Consider the following 20768-nt stretch of genomic DNA (forward strand, 5'->3'; position numbering starts at 1 on the left):
GTCCCCCTCCCTGGTACAGTGAGTCCCCCTCCCTGGTCCAGTGAGTCCCCCTCCCTGGTCCAGTGAGTCCCCCTCCCTGGTCCAGTGAGTCCCCCTCCCTGGTCCAGTGAGTCCCCCTCCCTGGTCCAGTGAGTCCCCCTCCCTGGTCCAGTGAGTCCCCCTCCCTGGTCCAGTGAGTCCCCCTCCCTGGTCCAGTGAGTCCCCCTCCCTGGTCCAGTGAGTCCCCCTCCCTGGTCCAGTGAGTCCCCCTCCCTGGTCCAGTGAGTCCCCTCCCTGGTCCAGTGAGTCCCCCTCCCTGGTCCAGTGAGTCCCCCTCCCTGGTCCAGTGAGTCCCCTCCCTGGTCCAGAGTCCCCCCCCCTCCCTGGTCCAGTGAGTCCCCCTCCCTGGTCCAGTGAGTCCCCCCTGGTCCAGTGAGTCCCCCTCCCTGGTCCAGTGAGTGCCCCCTCCCTGGTCCAGTGAGTCCCCCTCCCTGGTCCAGTGAGTCCCCCTCCCTGGTCCAGTTTGTCCCCCTCCCTGGTCCAGTTTGTCCCCCTCCCTGGTCCAGTTTGTCCCCTCCCTGGTCCAGTTTGTCCCCTCCCTGGTCCAGTTTGTCCCCCTCCCTGGTCCAGTTTGTCCCCCTCCCTGGTCCAGTTTGTCCCCCTCCCTGGTCCAGTTTGTCCCCCTCCCTGGTCCAGTTTGTCCCCCCCTCCCTGGTCCAGTTTGTCCCCTCCCTGGTCCAGTTTGTCCCCCTCCCTGGTCCAGTTTGTCCCCTCTCTGGTCCAGTTTGTCCCCCTCTCTGGTCCAGTTTGTCCCCCTCTCTGGTCCAGTTTGTCCCCCTCTCTGGTCCAGTTAGTCCCCCTCTCTGGTCCATATATCCCCTGTGACTGGTACAGTTATACCCCCTCTCTGGTACAGTAAGTCCCCCTGTGTCTGGTCCAGTATGTCCCCCGTGTCTGGTACAGTTATACCCCCTCTCTACAAGGTATAATATTGTGTCCTCTTCTTTCCCCACCTCTTTTCCCCCATCATAGGTTGCTATCCCCGTGGTCTCTGTGAGGCTGGTAAAGAAGCACAAAACAGCAGGTCTGGTGCCCAACGGCCTCGCCATCACCACAGATACCAGTCAGAAGGTGAGCGTTAGCCTCTTAGCGCCTCTGGGCACAGTGAATGGGTGTTTCCATGTTTCCACTAACTGGCATTAGTGCCGCACCACGTTCTTTCCACCAAGCATAGGTAGGTGGAAAATAAACAACACCTCATGCAAACATGCTAAGCTAGTGCAAGTCAGCGCATGGTTCGGTAACACTGACTGGTGTCAAGGTCGCAGTCTATTTTGGTAGTGTCCCTTCTTGGTTCCTCTCCAGTGTGTGAACGGTTCACCTGCCTGCTCCTTTACATTGGAGCAAATGTCTGGAAAATGTTTCTTAATACTCTGTAATCTTAATGTGTTGTGAAATCTGTTGTATATGTATTGTAATGTTTTTAAAATTGTATAACTGTCTTAATTTTGCTGGACCCCAGGAAGAGTAGCAGCAAATGGGGATCCATAATAAATACAAATCTTTGATTTTCCTACTCTCTCATTGAAAATGAATTATGAAAGAGTGGTGTTTTCAGTAGAGGTACAGTACAGCCACCATGTAAGAGGAATGGAGTATCACTATTGAAATATCCTCTGTCAGTGTACTAGATTAAGCCTTAATCTGAAAAAAATAATCCATGGTAGATTACTGTTCACAATATCTATTTAGAGAAAATTGCATTCCTGGTAATGAGTTGATGAAATGGATCTTCTAAATGTTCCTGACATGGGGTTTTATGAGTACATGATGAAATGCTTAGTGTTTACATGATGAAATGCTTAGTGTTTACATGATGAAATGCTTAGTGTTTACATGATGAAATGCTTAGTGTTTACATGATGAAATGCTTAGTGTTTACATGATGAAATGCTTAGTGTTTACATGATGAAATGCTTAGTGTTTACATGATGAAATGCTTAGTGTTTACATGATGAAATGCTTAGTGTTTACATGATGAAATGCTTAGTGTTTACATGTGTGTATGTGTGAGCGTACGTGAGTGTGTATGCTTTCATTCACATTTGAATTGGCTAATGCTCTTTCTCTCCCTTGCTCTCTCCCTCGCTCTCCCTCGCTCTCCCCCTGTCCGTCCGTCCTGCAGTATGTCTTTGTGTCTCTGCTGTCCAGGGACAGTGTGTATGATGTGCTCCGGAGGATCTGCACACACCTTCAGGTCAGAGAACACACTCACCCACACACACAACCACACACACACATCCAGGTCAGAGAACACACACAGTCACTCACCCACACATTCAACCACACACACTGGCTACCACTACACACGTAAACATCGAGGTCAGAGAACACACACACACACAACTACACACACTGGCTACCACTACACACACACACATCCAGGTCAGAGAACACACACACTCACCCCCACACACACACATCTACCACTGAACCAGCTCACTCCCACATCATCAGGTCTATACGCCTTAAAAGTGTACAGACTGTAAAATAGTGTACTGAATATTTCCCATATCACATCGTTCCCTCTCCAGGTCAATGGGAAGAGTCTGAGCTTGAAACACTACATGGAGGTTCCCCATACCTTATCTCTGGTAAGTAAGCTTAGAACACTGGCCCCTCACTCCAGACTGATCCATGTCTCTTATTGGTTAGAGCATTGACCAACTACAGACTGATCATTGTCTCTTATTGGTTAGAACATTGATCAACTCCAGACTGATCATTGTCTCTTATTGGTTAGAACATTGACCAACTCCAGACTGATCATGGTCTCTTATTGGTTAGAATATTGACCAACTCCAGACTGATCCCTGTCTCTTATTGGTTAGAACATTAGCCAACTCCAGACTGATCATTCTCTTATTGGTTAGAACATTGACCAACTCCAGACTGATCATTGTCTCTTATTGGTTAGAACATTGATCAACTCCAGACTGATCATTGTCTCTTATTGGTTAGAGCATTGACCAACTCCAGACTGATCATGGTCTCTTATTGGTTAGAATATTGACCAACTCCAGACTGATCCCTGTCTCTTATTGGTTAGAACATTAGCCAACTCCAGACTGATCATTCTCTTATTGGTTAGAACATTGACCAACTCCAGACTGATCATTGTCTCTTATTGGTTAGAACATTGATCAACTCCAGACTGATCATTGTCTCTTATTGGTTAGAACATTGATCAACTCCAGACATTGTCTCTTATTCTAGAACATTGGCCAACTCCAGACTGATTGTCTCTTATTGGTTAGAATATTGACCAACCATAATGTACAACATGAATCACATTATTATTATGAATAGTACTGACGTCAAATGGGAGAACCAAGGACACGGGTGGTTCCTAATGTTGTAAGAATCGCTAGTGTTTACAGAACAACTGGTTCTGCGAGATTAGGATCAGGATTTCCAATTGTAACAGTAAGCATCTGTAACAAAATGGATGACTGCAGTATAGACGTTATTATGAGTACATGTTGCATGGATTGCTAAGGCATAAGAATATGAAAGTGTGTATTGTTATTTTAGATGTAGATGTACCTGTCTATTAATGCTATGTATCATATCATTTTATGTAGTTCTGTCCTTCAGCTGTAATTGTCTAACGATGTTATGTATTATGTCAACGGCGAGCAACTGCGTCCCTTCATGATGAATTCAGATTTTATGTGGCCCCCACCAACATCAAAGTTGCCCATCCCTGGTCTACTTGATTTCTGGATTTAGTCAATGTATTATTTAATGTCTTTGTTAATGTCTTAGTTAACGTCTTGTGATGAATAACGCAGGAACTACAGTATTTCAAAAGATAAAGATATTTTCAAGATCTCCATTATTGGGGTAACGTCTGTGTCATAACCTATAAGACATGTTTGGGGTAACGTCTGTGTCATAACCTATAAGACATGTTTGGGGTAACGTCTGTGTCATAACCTATAAGACATGTTTGGGGTAACGTCTGTGTCATAACCTATAAGACATGTTTGGGGTAGTGCCTGTGTCATAACCTATAAGACATGTTTGGGGTAACGTCTGTGTCATAACCTATAAGACATGTTTGGGGTAACGTCTGTGTCATAACCTATAAGACATGTTTGGGGTAATGTCTGTGTCATAACCTATAAGACATGTTTGGGGTAACGTCTGTGTCATAACCTATAAGACATGTTTGGGGTAACGTCTGTGTCATAACCTATAAGACATGTTTGGGGTAGTGCCTGTGTCATAACCTATAAGACATTGGTAGAGCATGGCGCTTGTAACGTCAGGGTAGTGGGTTCGATCCCCGGGACCACCCATACGTAGAATGTATGCACACATGACTAAGTCGCTTTGGATAAAAGCGTCTGCTAAATGGCATATATTATTATGTTTGGAGTAACGTCTGTCTCATAAGCTATAAGACATGTTTGGAGTAACGTCTGTCTCATAAGCTATAAGACATGTTTGGGGTAACGTCTGTGTTATAACCTATAAGACATGTTTGGGGTAACGTCTGTGTCATAACCTATAAGACATGTTTGGGGTAGTGCCTGTGTCATAACCTATAAGACATGTTTGGGGTAGTGCCTGTGTCATAACCTATAAGACATGTTTGGGGTAACGTCTGTGTCATAACCTATAAGACATGTTTGGGGTAACGTCTGTGTCATAACCTATAAGACATGTTTGGAGTAACGTCTGTCTCATAAGCTATAAGACATGTTTGGGGTAACGTCTGTCTCATAAGCTATAAGACATGTTTGGAGTAACGTCTGTCTCATAAGCTATAAGACATGTTTGGGGTAACGTCTGTCTCATAAGCTATAAGACATGTTTGGAGTAACGTCTGTCTCATAAGCTATAAGACATGTTTGGGGTAACGTCTGTCTCATAAGCTATAAGACATGTTTGGGGTAACGTCTGTCTCATAAGCTATAAGACATGTTTGGGGTAACGTCTGTCTCATAAGCTATAAGACATGTTTGGAGTAACGTCTGTCTCATAAGCTATAAGACATGTTTGGGGTAACGTCTGTGTCATAACCTATAAGACATGTTTGGGGTAGTGCCTGTGTCATAACCTATAAGACATGTTTGGGGTAACGTCTGTGTCATAACCTATAAGACATGTTTGGGGTAACATCTGTCTCATAAGCTATAAGACATGTTTGGGGTAACGTCTGTCTCATAACCTATAAGACATTCTGTTTTTCCTTGTGTTGCTGCTCCTCCACTAAACACAGAACCATTAGCAGTGCTGTGCTTTGTGTCAAATTGATTCTCTACTGAAATAACATCTATTAGCCTGTGGTTAAGATAAGAAGTCTGATGTGGTTAGCAAGGAAATGGCCGGTCTGTATATCAAGCTTACTTACAAGCTATAAAGCTGTACCATCTACAATCTGAGTCTGTAATTGCAGTCATTCGAATGCAGCTGTTACATTGAAAATAACGAAACCAAAACAGAAAGGATGTGTGTGTCCTACTGCTGTGTCCTACTGCTGTTCCACCCGCTGTCTTACTGCTTTGTCCTACTGCTGTGTTCCTCCCGCTGTCCTACTGCTGTGTTCCTCCCGCTGTCCTACTGCTGTCCTACTGCTGTGTTCCACCCGCTGTCCTACTGCTGTGTTCCACCCGCTGTCCTACTGCTGTGTTCCACCCGCTGTCCTACTGCTGTGTTCCACCCGCTGTCCTACTGCTGTGTTCCACCCGCTGTCCTACTGCTTTGTCCTACTGCTATGTTCCACCCGCTGTCCTACTGCTGTGTTCCACCCGCTGTCCTACTGCTGTGTTCCACCTGCTATCCTACTGCTTTGTCCTACTGCTGTGTTCCACCCGCTGTCCTACTGCTGTGCCCTACTGCTACCCTATTATAGTCTAAAAATGAATAATCACAATCGTAATAAATAATGAATGTTTTTCTAAAGTACTGTATTTGTTATGAATCGATATCCATATGTAACCTTGTCTCTAGATATGTAAGAGTAGGCTGACCCAAGTCTGCCATGGCCATGCCCCTCTGTGACCTTCAACAATGACCTTATCAATGACTTCCTGGAAAAAATTGAAGTAATCAATATTTGGTCCATTGTCGTCTGACTCTTACTCTGTCTCAATGACTATTCTCCTGAGTGGGCCCACACGATGCAGCCATCTTGTATGACAGTTGACCTTCGTAACATCTGAATGTAATGGCCGTAATATGTATTAATAATGTCTAATTCATATGTCATAGGTTGATTATGGATGGATATAGGTATGTTCAGTACTAGTCAAAAGCTTTAGACTGCCTACTCATTCAAGGGTTTTTCTTTATTTTTTACTATTTTCTACATTGTAGAATAATAGTGAAGACATCAAACTATGAAATAACACATGGAATCATGTAGTAACCAAACAAGTGTTAACAAATACAAATATTTATTTTATATTTGAGATTCTTCAAAGTAGCCACCCTTTGCCTTGATGACAGCTTTGCACACTCTTGATATTCTCTCAACCAGCTTCATGAGGTAGTCACCTGGAATGCATTTCTATTAACAGGTGTGCCTTGCTAAAAGTTAATTTGTGGAATTTCTTTGAGCCAATCAGTTGTGTTGTTATACAGAATATAGTCTTATTTGATAGAAGACCAAGTCCATATTCTGGCAAGAACATCTCAAATAAGCAAAGAGAAAGACAGTCCATCATTACTTTAAGACATGAAGATCAGTCAATCTGAAAATTTTCAAGAACTTTGAATGTTTCTTCAAGTGCAGTCGCAAAAACCATCAAGCGCTATGATGAAACTGGCTCTGATGAGGACCGCCACAGGAAAGGAAGACCCAAAGTTACTTCTGCTGCAGAGAATAAGTTCATTAGTTACCAGCCTCAGAAATCAGCAATTAACTGCACCTCAGATTGCACCTCACAGAGTTCAAGTAGCATCTCAACATCAGCTGTTCAGAGGTGACTGTGTCAATCAGGCCTTCATGGTCAAATTGCTGCAAAGAAACCACTACTAAAGGACATCAATAAGAAGAAGAGACTTGCTTGGGCCAAGAAACATGAGCAATTGACATTAGACCGGTGGAAATCTGTCATTTGGTCTGATGAGTCCAAATTTTAGATTGTTGGTTCCAACCGCTGTGTCTTTGTGAGACGCAGAGAAGGTGAACGGATGATCTCCGCATGTGTGGTTCCCACGGTGAAGCATGGAGGAGGAGGTGTGATGGTGTGGGGGTGCTTTGTTGGTGACACTGGTGAGGTATTTAGAATTCAAAGCACACTTAACCAGCATGGCTATCATCTGCAATGATACGCCATCCCATCTGGTTTGCGCTTAGGGGGAATGTCATTTGTTTTTCAACAGGACAATATCCCGACACACCTCCAGGCTGTGCAAGAGCTATTTGACCAAGAAAAAGAGCGATGGAGTGCTGCATCAGATGACCTCGCCTCCACAATCACCCTACTTCAACACAATTGAGATGGTTTGGGATGAGTTGGACCGCAGAGTGAAGGAAAAGCAGTCAACAAGTGCTTAGCAGATGTGGGAACTCCCTCAAGACCGTTGGAAAAGCATTCCAGGTGACTACCTCATGATGCTGGTTGAGAGAATGCAAAGCTGCCATTAAGGCAAAGGGTGACGACTTTGACAAATATAAAATCTATTTTGATTTTTTTTTGCTATTTTTTTGTTGCTACATGTGTTATTTGATAGTTTTGATGTCTTCACTATTATTCTAAAATGTAGAAAATAGTAAAAAACCTTGAATGACCAGGTGTGTCCAAACTTTTGACTGTTACTGTAGATAAACTGTACAGCATTGAGAGAGTGGAACACTTTCTTTCCTGAAGATTTGGTCCATTCAGATCAATAATGCCTCACACATCTCTGATTCAGAGGGGTTGGCTTAAATGCGGAGGACACATTTCAGTTGAGTACATTCAGTTGGACAACTGACTAGGTATCCTCCTTTCCCTTGCCTTTCTATACCTCCAGGATGAGTTCCCGGTGGCGGATGAGTTCCCGGGGGCGGATGAGTATCCTCCGGTGCTGAAGTGGAGGAGAAAACCCTCTGTGGTGTCCGTGTCCTCGTCCCTCCCTGACCTCCTGGGTAGCTCCACCGGTAGCCTGACTGCGGTGGACTCCTCCTTCCAGACAGAACAGCCTCTGGAAGGTGAGAAGGGAGGACAACCTGGACCAACATTGGTTTATGCTGTATTATAGCCAACTCTTGTTGGCTATAATACAGGGGTTTGGTAAGAGTAGGGGTTTGGTAAGAGTAGGGGTTTGGTAAGAGTAGGGGTTTGGTAAGAGTAGGGGTTTGGTAAGAGTAGGGGTTTGGTAAGAGTAGGGGTTTGGTAAGAGTAGGGGTTTGGTAAGAGTAGGGGTTTGGTAAGAGTAGGGTTTGGTAAAAGTAGGGGTTTGGTAAAGTAGGGGTTTGGTAAGAGTAGGGGTTTGGTAAGAGTAGGGGTTTGGTAAGAGTAGGGGTTTGGTAAGACGACAAAAGCAGATCTGGGACCAGGCTAGGGACAACCTGTTTTTTGTGTATTTAATTTCACAAAGGATGACAAACTGACAGATACAATGGCGAACACAGCAGTTCTCATGAATTGCTTAATATCATAATAGCCATGTCTATTGAGGCTATGCCACATGAGGTGAGCGCTGCGTTTTTTCTGGTGCATTAAGAGATTGGAGGTGTTCAGCTTTGTCCACTCCTGGCCGGAGTTATCCATTGATGTTAGCCGGCGGGGGCTGAGCCATCACATGTTTGCGGAATGTTCAAATCCCTGATTATGTGTAGGAGGGGAACTGGGAAGGGAGTTGTGTTTGGATGGGCACAACCCTCTGATGCAGTACAGGATTAAGCACCAAATGGAGATTTTAGTATGTGGGGACTTGTTCTGCCCTACTACTGTGCCCTGCCACTGTGCCCTGCTACTCTACCCTACAACTGTACCCTACTGAACCCTGCTACTGTGCCCTACTGAACCCTACTACTGTGCCCTACTGAACCCTACTGCTGTACCCTACTACTGTACCCTAGTGCTGTACCCTACAAACGGTACCCTACTGAAACCTACTACTGTGCCCTGCTGTACCCTACTGCTGTACTCTACTGTACCTTACTGCTGTACCCTACTGCTGTACCCTGCTGCTGTACCCTGCTGCTGTACCCTGCTGCTGTACCCTGCTGCTGTACCCTGCTGCCCCACCCTGCTGCTGTACCCTGCTGCCCCACCCTACTGCTGTACCCTACTGCTGTACCCTACTGCTGTACCCTGCTGCTGTACCCTACTACTGTACCCTACTGCTGTACCCTGCTGCTATACCCTACTACTATACCCTACTGCTGTACCCTACTGCTGTACTCTCATGCCCCACCCTACTGCCCCACCCTACTGCTGTACCCTACTGCTGTACCCTACTACTGTACCCTACTATACCCTACTGCTGTACCCTACTACTGTACCCTACTACTGTACCCTACTATACCCTACTGCTGTACCCTACTGCTGTACCCTCCTGCCCCACCCTACTGCTGTACCCTACTGCTGTACTCTACTGTACCCTACTATACCCTACTGCCCCACCCTACTGCTGTACCCTACTGCTGTACTCTACTGTACCCTACTATACCCTACTGCTGTACTCTACTGTACCCTACTGCTCTACCCTACTGCTGTACCCTACTACTGTACCCTACTATACCCTACTGCTGTACCCTACTGCTGGCTACATTTAGATGATCTGAAAGAGACTTGGGTAAACTGCCCAGTTATACAGTACATAACACTACTATTGTCTCATAATTGTGATGTCTGTATTGGGGGGGAGACCAAAAAGAAGACCAAATATTATATCTGTTTGGTCTTCTTGAGGTCAATTTGTGATCTACAAATGAGTAGTCATTATGTTCCAGCCCCCTGACCATCCGCTGAAGAAGAAATGGTCCCGTGGCTAAATGTAGTTGATGATCCCTGATATAGGACAGTCTGCCTCTACCTCTCATCTACTGCATATGGTGCATATTGTCATAGTGGACTTTTTCCATATTTCGTATGTGTTTAAGATGTGTTTACTATGATGTAACTGTCTGGGGTTGCATAAGAGTTGGAGTGTAGATTGATCAAATAAAAACTTTGACCCACTTGCATAAATACAATACTTTTGCATACATACAATACTTTTGCACAGCCAGATGTGGTCAAATATATATTAGCTTCCTTGCACTTTACAATGAGGTGCAATGGAGCAGAATGTGGCACCTGCAACTTACCACAATATATTGATGGCATCTGTAAGCAACAATACACTATCTACTATGTAGTCTATTAGATGTCTATATTAATGTGTGTGTGTGTGTGTGTGTGTGTGTGTGTGTGTGTGTGTGTGTGTGTGTGTGTGTGTGTGTGTGTGTGTGTGTGTGTGTGTGTGTGTGTGTGTGTGTGTGTGTGTGTGTGTGTGTGTGTGTGTGTGTGTGTGTGTGTGTGTGTTGTAGACCGGGGCTCAGAGACAGAGAAGATCCTACTAACAGAGCCTGTTCCAGAGCTGGGCCCGATGGAGTATCAGCTTCTCAAGTTCTTCATCATACTGTAACTATTTCCATGCCCCACAACTGGCTTTGAACACCTTGTGTTGTTGGATAAATATACATGAATTGGCAGCATTATGCTCAACATTTTTTTTGTCCGATTTTTATCTGTGAAATCAAATCTGAACAAGGCCTAATTTAATATTATAAAATGAATATGATCACAAAAAAAATCCAGTTATACCTCCACCTAGTGTACACACACACTTGGTACATCCAATAAACCTTATTGTCCATTACTTCAGAATCATCCTCCTCATCCTGTCTTCCTGTTACCTGGCCTTCCGTGTCTGCAGCCTGGAGCACCAGCTGTCCTTCCTCAACAACCCAACACGCCCCCCCCGAGAGAGGTGAGATGAGGCCAGACTTAACTTTAGCCAAGTGTGTGTGTAACTTTTGATTTAATTGTTTTGTCATTCTGTTGTATACTACTGCTAATAATAATAGTAATAATAATAATGATAAACTGTTAAGTTTATTAAATTAGGATTCCACCCTCAGAAAATCCTGTTCATAACTGTTATTCAAATGTCACATTTTTGGAGAGAAAGCTATTTTACTGACAATTCTATTGTCTGGTCTCTTCCTCCTAGGTAAGTGCTGCTCTGCACTGTGATCCAATACCACTTGACCGTCTCCCTTTAGGGACATATTCCTCTCTAACCACCTCCAGACTATGCAAACAGACCATTTATTTTTCAGGATTTTACTTCACTGTAGACTAGAAGAGGGCAAACCCCCAACTCCACCATTTTGTTGTAGGTCAGAGACAATGGCAGGTGAAAGACAATGGCAGGTGAAAGACAATGGGCAGGCCGATTGAAGAGCCAGAAAACTACACTCAAACCAATTGTGGATGGACTGAAAAGCCAGAGATTGGTGGAAATGGCTGGGAGTCAGGACTGGGAAGGACTCTGATTGGTGGAGGGATAGGTGGAAATGGTTGGGAGTCAGGACTGGGAAGGACTCTGATTGGTGGAGGGATTGGTGGAAATGGTTGGGAGTCAGGACTGGGAAGGACTCTGATTGGTGGAAATGGCTGGGAGTCAGGACTGGGAAGGACTCTGATTGGTGGAGGGATTGGTGGAAATGGCTGGGAAGGACTCTGATTGGTGGAGGGATTGGTGGAAATGGTTGGGAGTCAGGACTGGCAAGGACTCTGATTGGTGGAGGGATTGGTCTGATGGTTTTAATGGAAGATTTCTGGACATGTTCGCCAACATTAGAGTCAACTGTGTTTTTTCCCTCCTGTCAACTCAACCAGGAATGAACTACAGGACTTCAGAGAAAAGTCAAAACCAGTCATCTTTCAGAAATATATATATATATATGGGGTACTTTCAAGGAAAGGATTTGGATGCATTAACACACTGACAGTGGAAGAAGCCAATATCGTTGGCTTTACAGAATTTAAATTTAACTTATTTTTTTATTTTAATTTTATTTTACTAGGCAAGTCAGTTAAGAACAAATTCTTATTTTCAATGACGGCCTAGGAACAGTGGGTCAACTGCCTGTTCAGGGGCAGAACGACAGATTTTTTACCTTGTCAGCTGGGGAATTTGAACTTGCAACCTTCTGGTTACTAGTCCAACGCTCTAACCACTAGGCTACCTGCCGCCTAGTGGTTAGGATCAGTCTACTATTTCAAATGTTCATCGTCATCAATGAAGTCTAACTATGATGCCATTCTAACAGGCATGTTATTCCTGGAAACCGGTGCAATACAATTATGCAAAATATCCAGCCTAGACTGACTTTTTAAATGTTGAAATATTGTCCTTTAACTCTGTTTGTTATCATGACACCACAGGTATATGTTTACCATAATGGGTAGGATGGTACTTTTTCATGTCTGAAAAATATAGTTTAGTATAACATCTTGTCTTTTGTTTTAATTTGTATAAATGCCAGTTGTCAGCTTTGTATTGTAAGCTACCTTTAGCCAGACACAATGTGTCACAGTGAGTGATCAGTCTCCTATCTAAATACTGAACACAGTCGTCTGAATGACTAAACAATGAAGACATGGACTGAAGTGAACTTAAAGTGAACAGATTCAACTTAAAAGTTCAATCTGCATTTCAGTCGGGAAGAAAACTAGCCAAAGATTTATAGTCATTTTACTCAATGTCTGAACAGATGCATTAAGAACAAACACACCCCACGTTGATTATTACAGTAATATTGTTGAGGAAACAGAGATGCAGTATGTAGGGTATACTTTACTACTATAACCATCAGTATGTCTTATCTGGTCTGTTTTGGGTCTAAACACATCTGCAGCTATGTAATAGTGGTCACTGATCTTCAGTCAATGGTGAAAGAACAAACTGTCCCTGTAGACTCTGAGAACAGATGAATCCTGTAACACCCCTGAACAACCCATTACAGGACTAACACTGTACAACATAACTGTGAAGGTTACTAATAAACAGCCATTTGATCTTGAGATGGTGTCACCTTTTTGGAAAACTCACCTGTCTTCACCGACGCATGTACCAAGAGGTACTTTATATGTCCACCTCTTTCAGGGGCCAGCAGCATTACCACCCTGCATCCCACTGCTGGCTTGCCTCTGAAGCTAAACAGGGTTGGTCTTGGTTGGTCCCTGGATGGGAGAACAGATGCTGATGGAAGTGGTGTTGGAGGGCCAGTAGCAGGTTCTCTTTTCTCTGGTCTAAACAAAATGTCCCAATGCCTCAGGGCAGTGATTGTGGACATTGCCCTGTGTAGGGTGCTGTTTTTCGGATGGGATGTTAAACCGGTTTCCTGACTCTGGTCACTAAAGATTCCACAGCCCATATTGTAAGAATAGGGGTGTTAACCCCAGTATCCTGGCTAAATTCCCAATCTGACCTTCATACCATCATGGACACCTAATCATCCCCAGCTTCCAATTGGCTCATTCATCTCCCCTGTAATTTTCCCCAGGTCGTTGCTATAATCTGTGCATAGTCACTTTACCCTTACCTACACTTCCGTTCAAAGGTTTAGGGTCACTTAGAAATGTCCTTGCTTTTGAAAGAAAAGCACATTTTTGGTCCATTAACATAACATTGATCAGAAATACAGTGTAGACATTGTTAATGTTGTAAATGACTATTGTAGCTGGAAACGGCAGATTCGTTTTTAATGGAATATCTACGTAGGCGTACAGAGGCCCATTATCAGCAACCATCACTCCTGTGTTCCAATGGCATGTTGTGTTAGCTAATCCAAGTTTATACATTTAAAAGGCTATTTGATCATTAGAAAACCCTTAATGCAGTCATGTTAGCACAGTTGAAAATTGTTGTTCTGATTAAAGAAGCAAAAATCCTGGACTTTAGACTCGTTGAGTATCTGGAGCATCAGCATTTGTGGGTTCGATCACAGGCTTAAAATGTCCAGAAACAAAGACCTTTCTTCTGAAACTCGTCAGTCTATTCTTGTTCTAAGAAATGAAGGCTATTCCATGTAAGAAATTGGCAAGAAACTGAAGATCTCGTACAACGCTGTGTACTACTCCCTTCACAGAACAGCGCAAACTGGCTCTAACCAGAATAGAAAGAGGAGTGGGAGGTCCCAGTGCACAACTGAGCAAGGGGACAAGTAAATTAGAGTGTCTAGTTTGAGAAACAGACACCTCACAAGTCCTCAACTGGCAGCTTCATTAAATAGTACCCGCAAAACACCAGTCTCAATGTCAACAGTGAAGAGACGACTCCGGGATGCTGGCCTTCTAGGCAGAGTTGCAAAAGAAAAAGCCATATCTTAGACTGGCTAATAAAAATAAAAGATTAAGATGGGCAAAGAACACAAACACTGGACAGAGGAACTTTTTATGTTATTTTAATGGACAATTATTGTTGTTTTCTTTCAAAAACAAGAACATTTCTAAGTGACCCCAAACCTTTGAACGGTAGTGTACATGTACAAATGAACTTGACTAACCTGTACCCCCGCACATTGACTCGGTACCTGTTATTTTATTGTGTTAATTTTTTTAATTAGTTGATTATTTAGTATATATTTCCTTAACTCCACAGTCGTGGCCAAATGTTTTGAGAATGACACAAATATAAATTTTCACAAAGTTAGTTTTATGATGGCAATTTGCATATACTCCAGAATGTTATGAAGAGTGATCAGATGAATTGCAATTAATTGCAAAGTCCCTCTTTGCCATGCAAATGAAATTAATCCCCCAAACACATTTCCATTGTATTTCAGCCTTGCCACAAAAGGACCAGCTGACATTATGTCAGTGATTCTCTCGTTAACACAGGTGTGAGTGTTGATGAGGACAAGGCTGGAGATCACTCTGTCATGCTGATTGAGTTCGAATAACAGACTGGAAGCTTCAAAAGGAGGGTGGTGCTTGGAATCATTGTTCTTCCTCTGTCAACCATGGTTACCTGCAAGGAAACACGTGCCGTCATCATTGCTTTGCACAAAAGGGCTTCACATGCAAGGATATTGCTGCCAGTAAGATTGCACCTAAATCAACCATTTATCGGATCCTCAAGAACTTCAAGGAGAGCGGTTCAATTGTTGTGAAGAAGGCTTCAGGGTGCCCAAGAAAGTTCAGCAAGCGCCAGGACCGTCTCCTAAAGTTGATTCAGCTGCAGGATCGGGGCACCACCAGCTTGCTCAGGAATGGCAGCAGGCAGGTGTGAGTGCATCTGCACGCACAGTGAGGCGAAGACTTTTCGAGGACGGCCTGGTGTCAAGAAGGGCAGCAAAGAAGCCACTTCTCTCCAGGAAAAACATCAGGGACATACTGATATTCTGCAAAGGGAACAGGAATTGGACTGCTGAGGACTGGGGTAAAGTAATTTTATCTGATGAATCCCCCTTTCCGATTGTTTGGGGCATCTGGAAAAAGCTTGTGCGGAGAAGACAAGGGGAGCGCTACCATCAGTCCTGTGTCATGCCAACAGTAAAGCATCCTGAGACCATTCTCATGTGTGGGGTTGCTTCTCAGCCAAGGGAGTGGGCTCGCTCACAATTTTGCCTAAGAACACACCCATGAATAATGAATTGTACCACCACATCCTCCGAGAGCAACTTCTCCCAACCATCCAGGAACAGTTTGGTGATGAACAATGCCTTTTCCAGCATGATGGAGCACCTTGCCATAAGGCAAAAGTGATAACTAAGTGGCTCGGGGAACAAAACATCACTTTCTGGGTCCATGGCCAGGAAACTCCCCAGACCTTAATCCCATTGAGAACTTGTCGTCAATCCTCAAGAGGCGGGTGGACAAACAAAACCCCACAAATTCTGACAAACTCCATGCATTGATTATGCAAGAATGGGCTGCCTTCAGTCAGGATGTGACCCAGAAGTTAATTGACAGCATGCCAGGGTGGATTGCTGAGGTCTTGAAAAAGGTCAACACTGCAAATATTGGCATCAACTTCATGTAATTGTCAATAAAAGCCTTTGACACTTTGAAATGCTTGTAATTATACTTCAGTATTCCATAGTAACATCTGACAAAAATATCTAAAGACACTGAAGCAGCAAACTTTCTGAAAATTAATATGCACACACAACATTCTATAATACAATTGCGTTATTTGACGTGTTAAATTAAAAGCTTATTTAACATGTCAAATAGTGTTTGTTATATGACATGTATCTTTTTAGAAACGCAAAGACCCAAACATGTGCCTCACCCTAATAATTTGGTCTATTTTCACCTCTTCATTTTGCCTTCAACAGTAGACGAAATTAAGAGGTTCTAACTTGGTGGTGCACAAAATAGCCTTTAAACCTGTTTTAGAGAAATGTCATCATTGAACATTGAAAGAGCTGTTATTGTCTGTTTATGTGCCCCCTTTAGTTATCCTACGGTTCTGATGTGTACAGGGAGAATACTGTAAGAACAGCCCATGTTCTGAGTTCTGTTGCTGTACATTTCAAAAGTGCTGAACAAATCGTTATATGGACGGACGTCTGTCATCGCTGGCTCATTAATGTCTTAATCGAAATTACGGATTGCCTTTTATCAGCTTGTCAGTAGAAACCACATTTGTTTAAGCAAGTCTGCCATATCAGCTATGTTATTTTTTAAATGCAGTAAATGAGGCTGCATTAATGAACTGTTTCGCTGCCAGACAAGACTCTGCTGAATGCCAGGTTTTGCAGTGGTAAGGTGTTGTTGTTGGGACTCTGCTGTTGGGACAGCTTTATGTCGGCCCTAACAGTTTGTGGGCACCGTTTGTCAACATTATAGTGCAATTAATGTATTGTTTAGTGTTGTGTTGTGTAGCGGCTTTGCTGTCATGCATCCAAATTTGTTTGTTTGCCCCACCAAGATTGACATGCTAAAATCACCACTGGTTATACTGTACCAGTGGTGAGCAATAATTTTGTCGAGGGTCACATCGGGATTTCAAAATTCAGCAGTTATTTGAAAATGTCCATTATTATTTATACATACATTATATCAAGTTTTAGACGTTCAAACTGCAATTTCAAGCAAATGTTACCGTGTTGCATCTAATTTGATTCAATGCAATTTCCTCTTGGAAGTCTGCAACCATAGAAATACTTGGTATTTATGCCAATAATAAGCCAGTCAACTTCCTATCTATGGTTATTTTGGTCACTGCTCACTGTCACACTATGTTGACATATTATTGATTTAGTACAGAAAAAAAATCTAAGCAACTGGGGCCATGTAAATAATTGTTAGATTACTCATTTGGAATCCACCTGTGGCACCTTGTGTGTCCATAAAAGTCTGTATGCAACCTGGCACACTTGAAAGGGTACTTACTGCCCCCTACACCTTTAAGGCCCTTCACATGTTCCTAGCCTTCAACATAGAAATGTAACTACCATGGTCATTTGGAATGACCAGTCAATTAGCATTATGATTAATGTAGTCGTCATTCTACAGATTCCAAATTGGCCTACAAACGTTTGCATTATGCCATCTTAATCTCCCAAAGAAACCGTGTCATTCCAAACACACAAAAAAAAAATGGAAAATAAACAAAAATACAAAACACAGTGGTTTAAAAAGTGGAGGATGACGTGCTTCTTTTGATCATAAAACGAATAAAATCGTCGCAAAATTGTAGGAATACACCCTCCCGCAGCTGAGAGATTTACGGTATTATAATACATGCAGCCTAGATCATTTACAGTTTAGAATGATTCGAGCTTGAAATTATCCTATAAACATTATTATGCAACTAAAAGCCTATCTTCCCGTGTCTAATGTCACAACTATAGGAAATGTTTGGATCAATGTTGTTATATCTATAGGAAACGTTTGGATCCAGAAATGACTGTAGATTTATGCTGAAAATGAGCGCAAACTAAACCATAATGGTACAAAGCATTATCTGATTTGACGGTTGATGATTGAATGTGTCACTGTTTTCAATAAATATATTGTTTTAATGTATTTATTAGGGACAGATACAATTATTAAAACGTTTTAATTATATATATTACTAACATATTAGACTATTATTTGTATTATCTCAAATATATTAATAACCCTATCGCCAAAAACTCTTACAGCCTAAAAAACCTATCTACTAATATAAAGTCGTAACAGATTTAGTTCAAAGCCCATCTTTTATTTAAGCAGACTTTAACACCTCTACACTACCAGGGGTCGGGAGGGAGAACCCGGAGGGGGCGGATAGGTCAGGTAGGTTCTACCCATCCTATCTAACGCCTCCTGCGGCCTCCTCTCCTGCGACGACGTCGGGACACCCTGGCGCGGCGGCGCCTGCGGACAGGTCGGCTGGAGGATCTGCGTCTTCTGGGCATTGTGATTGATGGATAAACATTTTAGACAGGCGGTGGTCCCTTTTATAGGGCTGGAGGGGAGCTGGAGTGATGTCATTATGGGATAAATGATGATGCAATAAGTATTAAAGACAGTTTAAATTGAGAAAACATCTTAATTCTGTGACGTCATAGTAGCAGTGGCAGGATGATGTAATAATGATATTTTTATTTTGTCATTTTAAATAGTGATCTGTGTTTGAATGTTAAATGACGAGAGAGGCATTGATGCGAGTTACCAGTCTTGTTCAGTACATCACAATACATCCGGGTATCTCAAGCACACCCGGTAAAACACATGAGTTGCATACAGTAATGAACATTTACCAACAGATGGCATCACTGTGCTGCCATTTTACACCCATAACAATCTGTTTCTTTGGCCAACACAATGAACCATGGTAGAAATAATCAACCAGGTCTTTATTTAATGGTGATTTGGAATGTTGTAGGAGATCCTACTGCAGCATAGAATGCTTAGCATATTATAATACAGATAGGCTATCATACTACAGTAAAACACATCTTCAGTTGATTATGCCAAAATAGAACAGAGGATTTAAGGAAAGTCTATTTAATCAATTTCCTGCAGTCAAATAACCTAGTAGCCTCATGGGTGGAATGACATTAATATGATTCATCATTTCATAATTAATACACTTTTTTAAAGCTGCCGAAAATCCGGTGTCTATGTCAAACGGTTTTGTTATATTTCAGTCTTCTGTGATGTATATAAAGTGTAATATTGGGATGCAAACTCAACATTACATTTCAACTGTATATCTGACATGGTACACTGTGTCTTCTGTATACACCTCACGCCCATAACCATGTGTGTGAGGTGTATACTTTTGTCTGAAAGTAGTTTTAAGACTACCTAGAAACACTGTGACCCTGATTCAGCCCACTGCAGAAATTATTAATGACCTCTACTATTACCCTTGACATGTCATCCATTAAAGTCTGAAACTACTGAATGTTTATTACAACCAATCTCTAAACTACTGAGTAGGCTCTCATTACATCTATTATCATGTGATTTCTCAGGAGTCAATTGAATCAGCTAAACTGTTCAGAATGTCTGTGTAACTACTGCAACCAGCCTCTCAGAATCAGATTGTTGTGATGTCACTGAAACTGCATTGTGATTTAATGGCACCACAACAAGTTGTGCATAAAGCAAGTCATATGCTCATCAAATGCTGCTATACAGTAGATTGTTATCAGAATGGGGTATAATGTAAAAGTCATTTCCCAAATAATAAACTCAAACATTTCATCCTCTACATATTTCATTTGATCTCATATGGAGAGAATGCTCTCTAAAATGGTGGATCTTCAGGAGCCCACTCCACCTGGATACCATGACAACCCTCAAGTGATTGACACTTTTTTATTTTACCTTTATTTAACCAGGTAGGCAAGGTGAGAACAAGTTCTCATTTACAACTGCGACCTGGCCAAGATAAAGCACAGCAGTTCAACACATACAACAACACAGAGTTACACATGGAATGAACAAACATACAGTCAATAATACAGTAGAAAAAAGAAAAGTCTATATACAGTGAGTGCAAATGAGGTAAGATAAGAGAGGTAAGGCAATAAATATGCCATGGTGGTAAAGTAATTACAATATAGAAATTAGACACTGGAATGGTAGATGTGCAGAAGATTAATGTGCAAGTAGAGATACTGAGGTGCAAAGGAGCAAGATAAATAAATAGAGTATGGGGATGAGGTAGTTGGATGGGCTGTTTACAGGTGTGAGCTGCTCTGACAGCTGGTGCTTAAAGCTAGTGAGGGAGATATGGGTATCCAGGTTCAGTGATTTTTGCAGTTCGTTCCAGTCATTGGCAGCAGAGAATGTTGACAGGTTAGTTCCCACAGCCTGGTGGGCGGGACACCTGGTTCAGAGGTTCAAGAGGCCCTACTCTGACTCTCTCCTAGCGATGCCAGGAATTCCCCTAGCTAATTACCTAGGGAAGCTAGACACTGAACACACAGGCTTTAAGGTTGATAGGCCAGGCTAAACAAACCACACTGGAGCTAAGTGGATCTGTTCGTGTATAGACCCAACTCTCTAAATATTCACATTTCTCTATCTAAATAAATTGGGCACAGACATCAGATTACCTTAGCAATAGATTTAGTTGTTTTTGTTCAATGCATATCCCCTTGTTGATCCTATAGGCATATCTCCCATGTAGGTCTCCATAACAAAGTCATCTTCATACAAAGAAAAGAGACAGAATGGACACAGTTCGGAAATCCACAAGATCAGGTTTCGTCACAGGAAGAAAACTAGCAAAATATTTCTAATTATTTTACTCAGAATGTCTGAACAGCGGCATTAGGG

At 42.6% G+C, this 20768-nt stretch overlaps 1 protein-coding gene across 16 annotated transcripts in view; it reads left to right on the plus strand.

Annotated features, from left to right (window-relative positions):
- The window catches only part of LOC124024179 (GRAM domain-containing protein 2A-like), a 40736-nt gene extending 27220 nt beyond the window's left edge, over nucleotides 1-13516 (plus strand). For 10 of the 16 annotated variants that reach the window (XM_046338178.1, XM_046338174.1, XM_046338180.1 and 7 more), the window contains 7 exons: nucleotides 1012-1110; nucleotides 2165-2236; nucleotides 2574-2633; nucleotides 8011-8188; nucleotides 10517-10610; nucleotides 10855-10959; nucleotides 11312-13513. In XM_046338178.1, coding sequence (XP_046194134.1) covers nucleotides 1012-1110; nucleotides 2165-2236; nucleotides 2574-2633; nucleotides 8011-8188; nucleotides 10517-10610; nucleotides 10855-10959; nucleotides 11312-11432 — 729 coding nt within the window. In that variant the 3' untranslated portion in view covers nucleotides 11433-13513. Of the gene's footprint in view, nucleotides 1-1011; nucleotides 1111-2164; nucleotides 2237-2573; nucleotides 2634-8010; nucleotides 8189-10516; nucleotides 10611-10854; nucleotides 10960-11202 lie in introns of all 16 variants that reach the window. The other 6 variants (XM_046338166.1, XM_046338168.1, XM_046338170.1 and 3 more) reach the window with 6 other exon arrangements.
- Nucleotides 13517-20768: the final 7252 nt, after the last annotated feature.

Source organism: Oncorhynchus gorbuscha, unplaced genomic scaffold (genome assembly GCF_021184085.1).
Source record: "Oncorhynchus gorbuscha isolate QuinsamMale2020 ecotype Even-year unplaced genomic scaffold, OgorEven_v1.0 Un_scaffold_1766, whole genome shotgun sequence".
In the NCBI taxonomy this organism is placed as follows: Eukaryota; Metazoa; Chordata; class Actinopteri; order Salmoniformes; family Salmonidae; genus Oncorhynchus; species Oncorhynchus gorbuscha.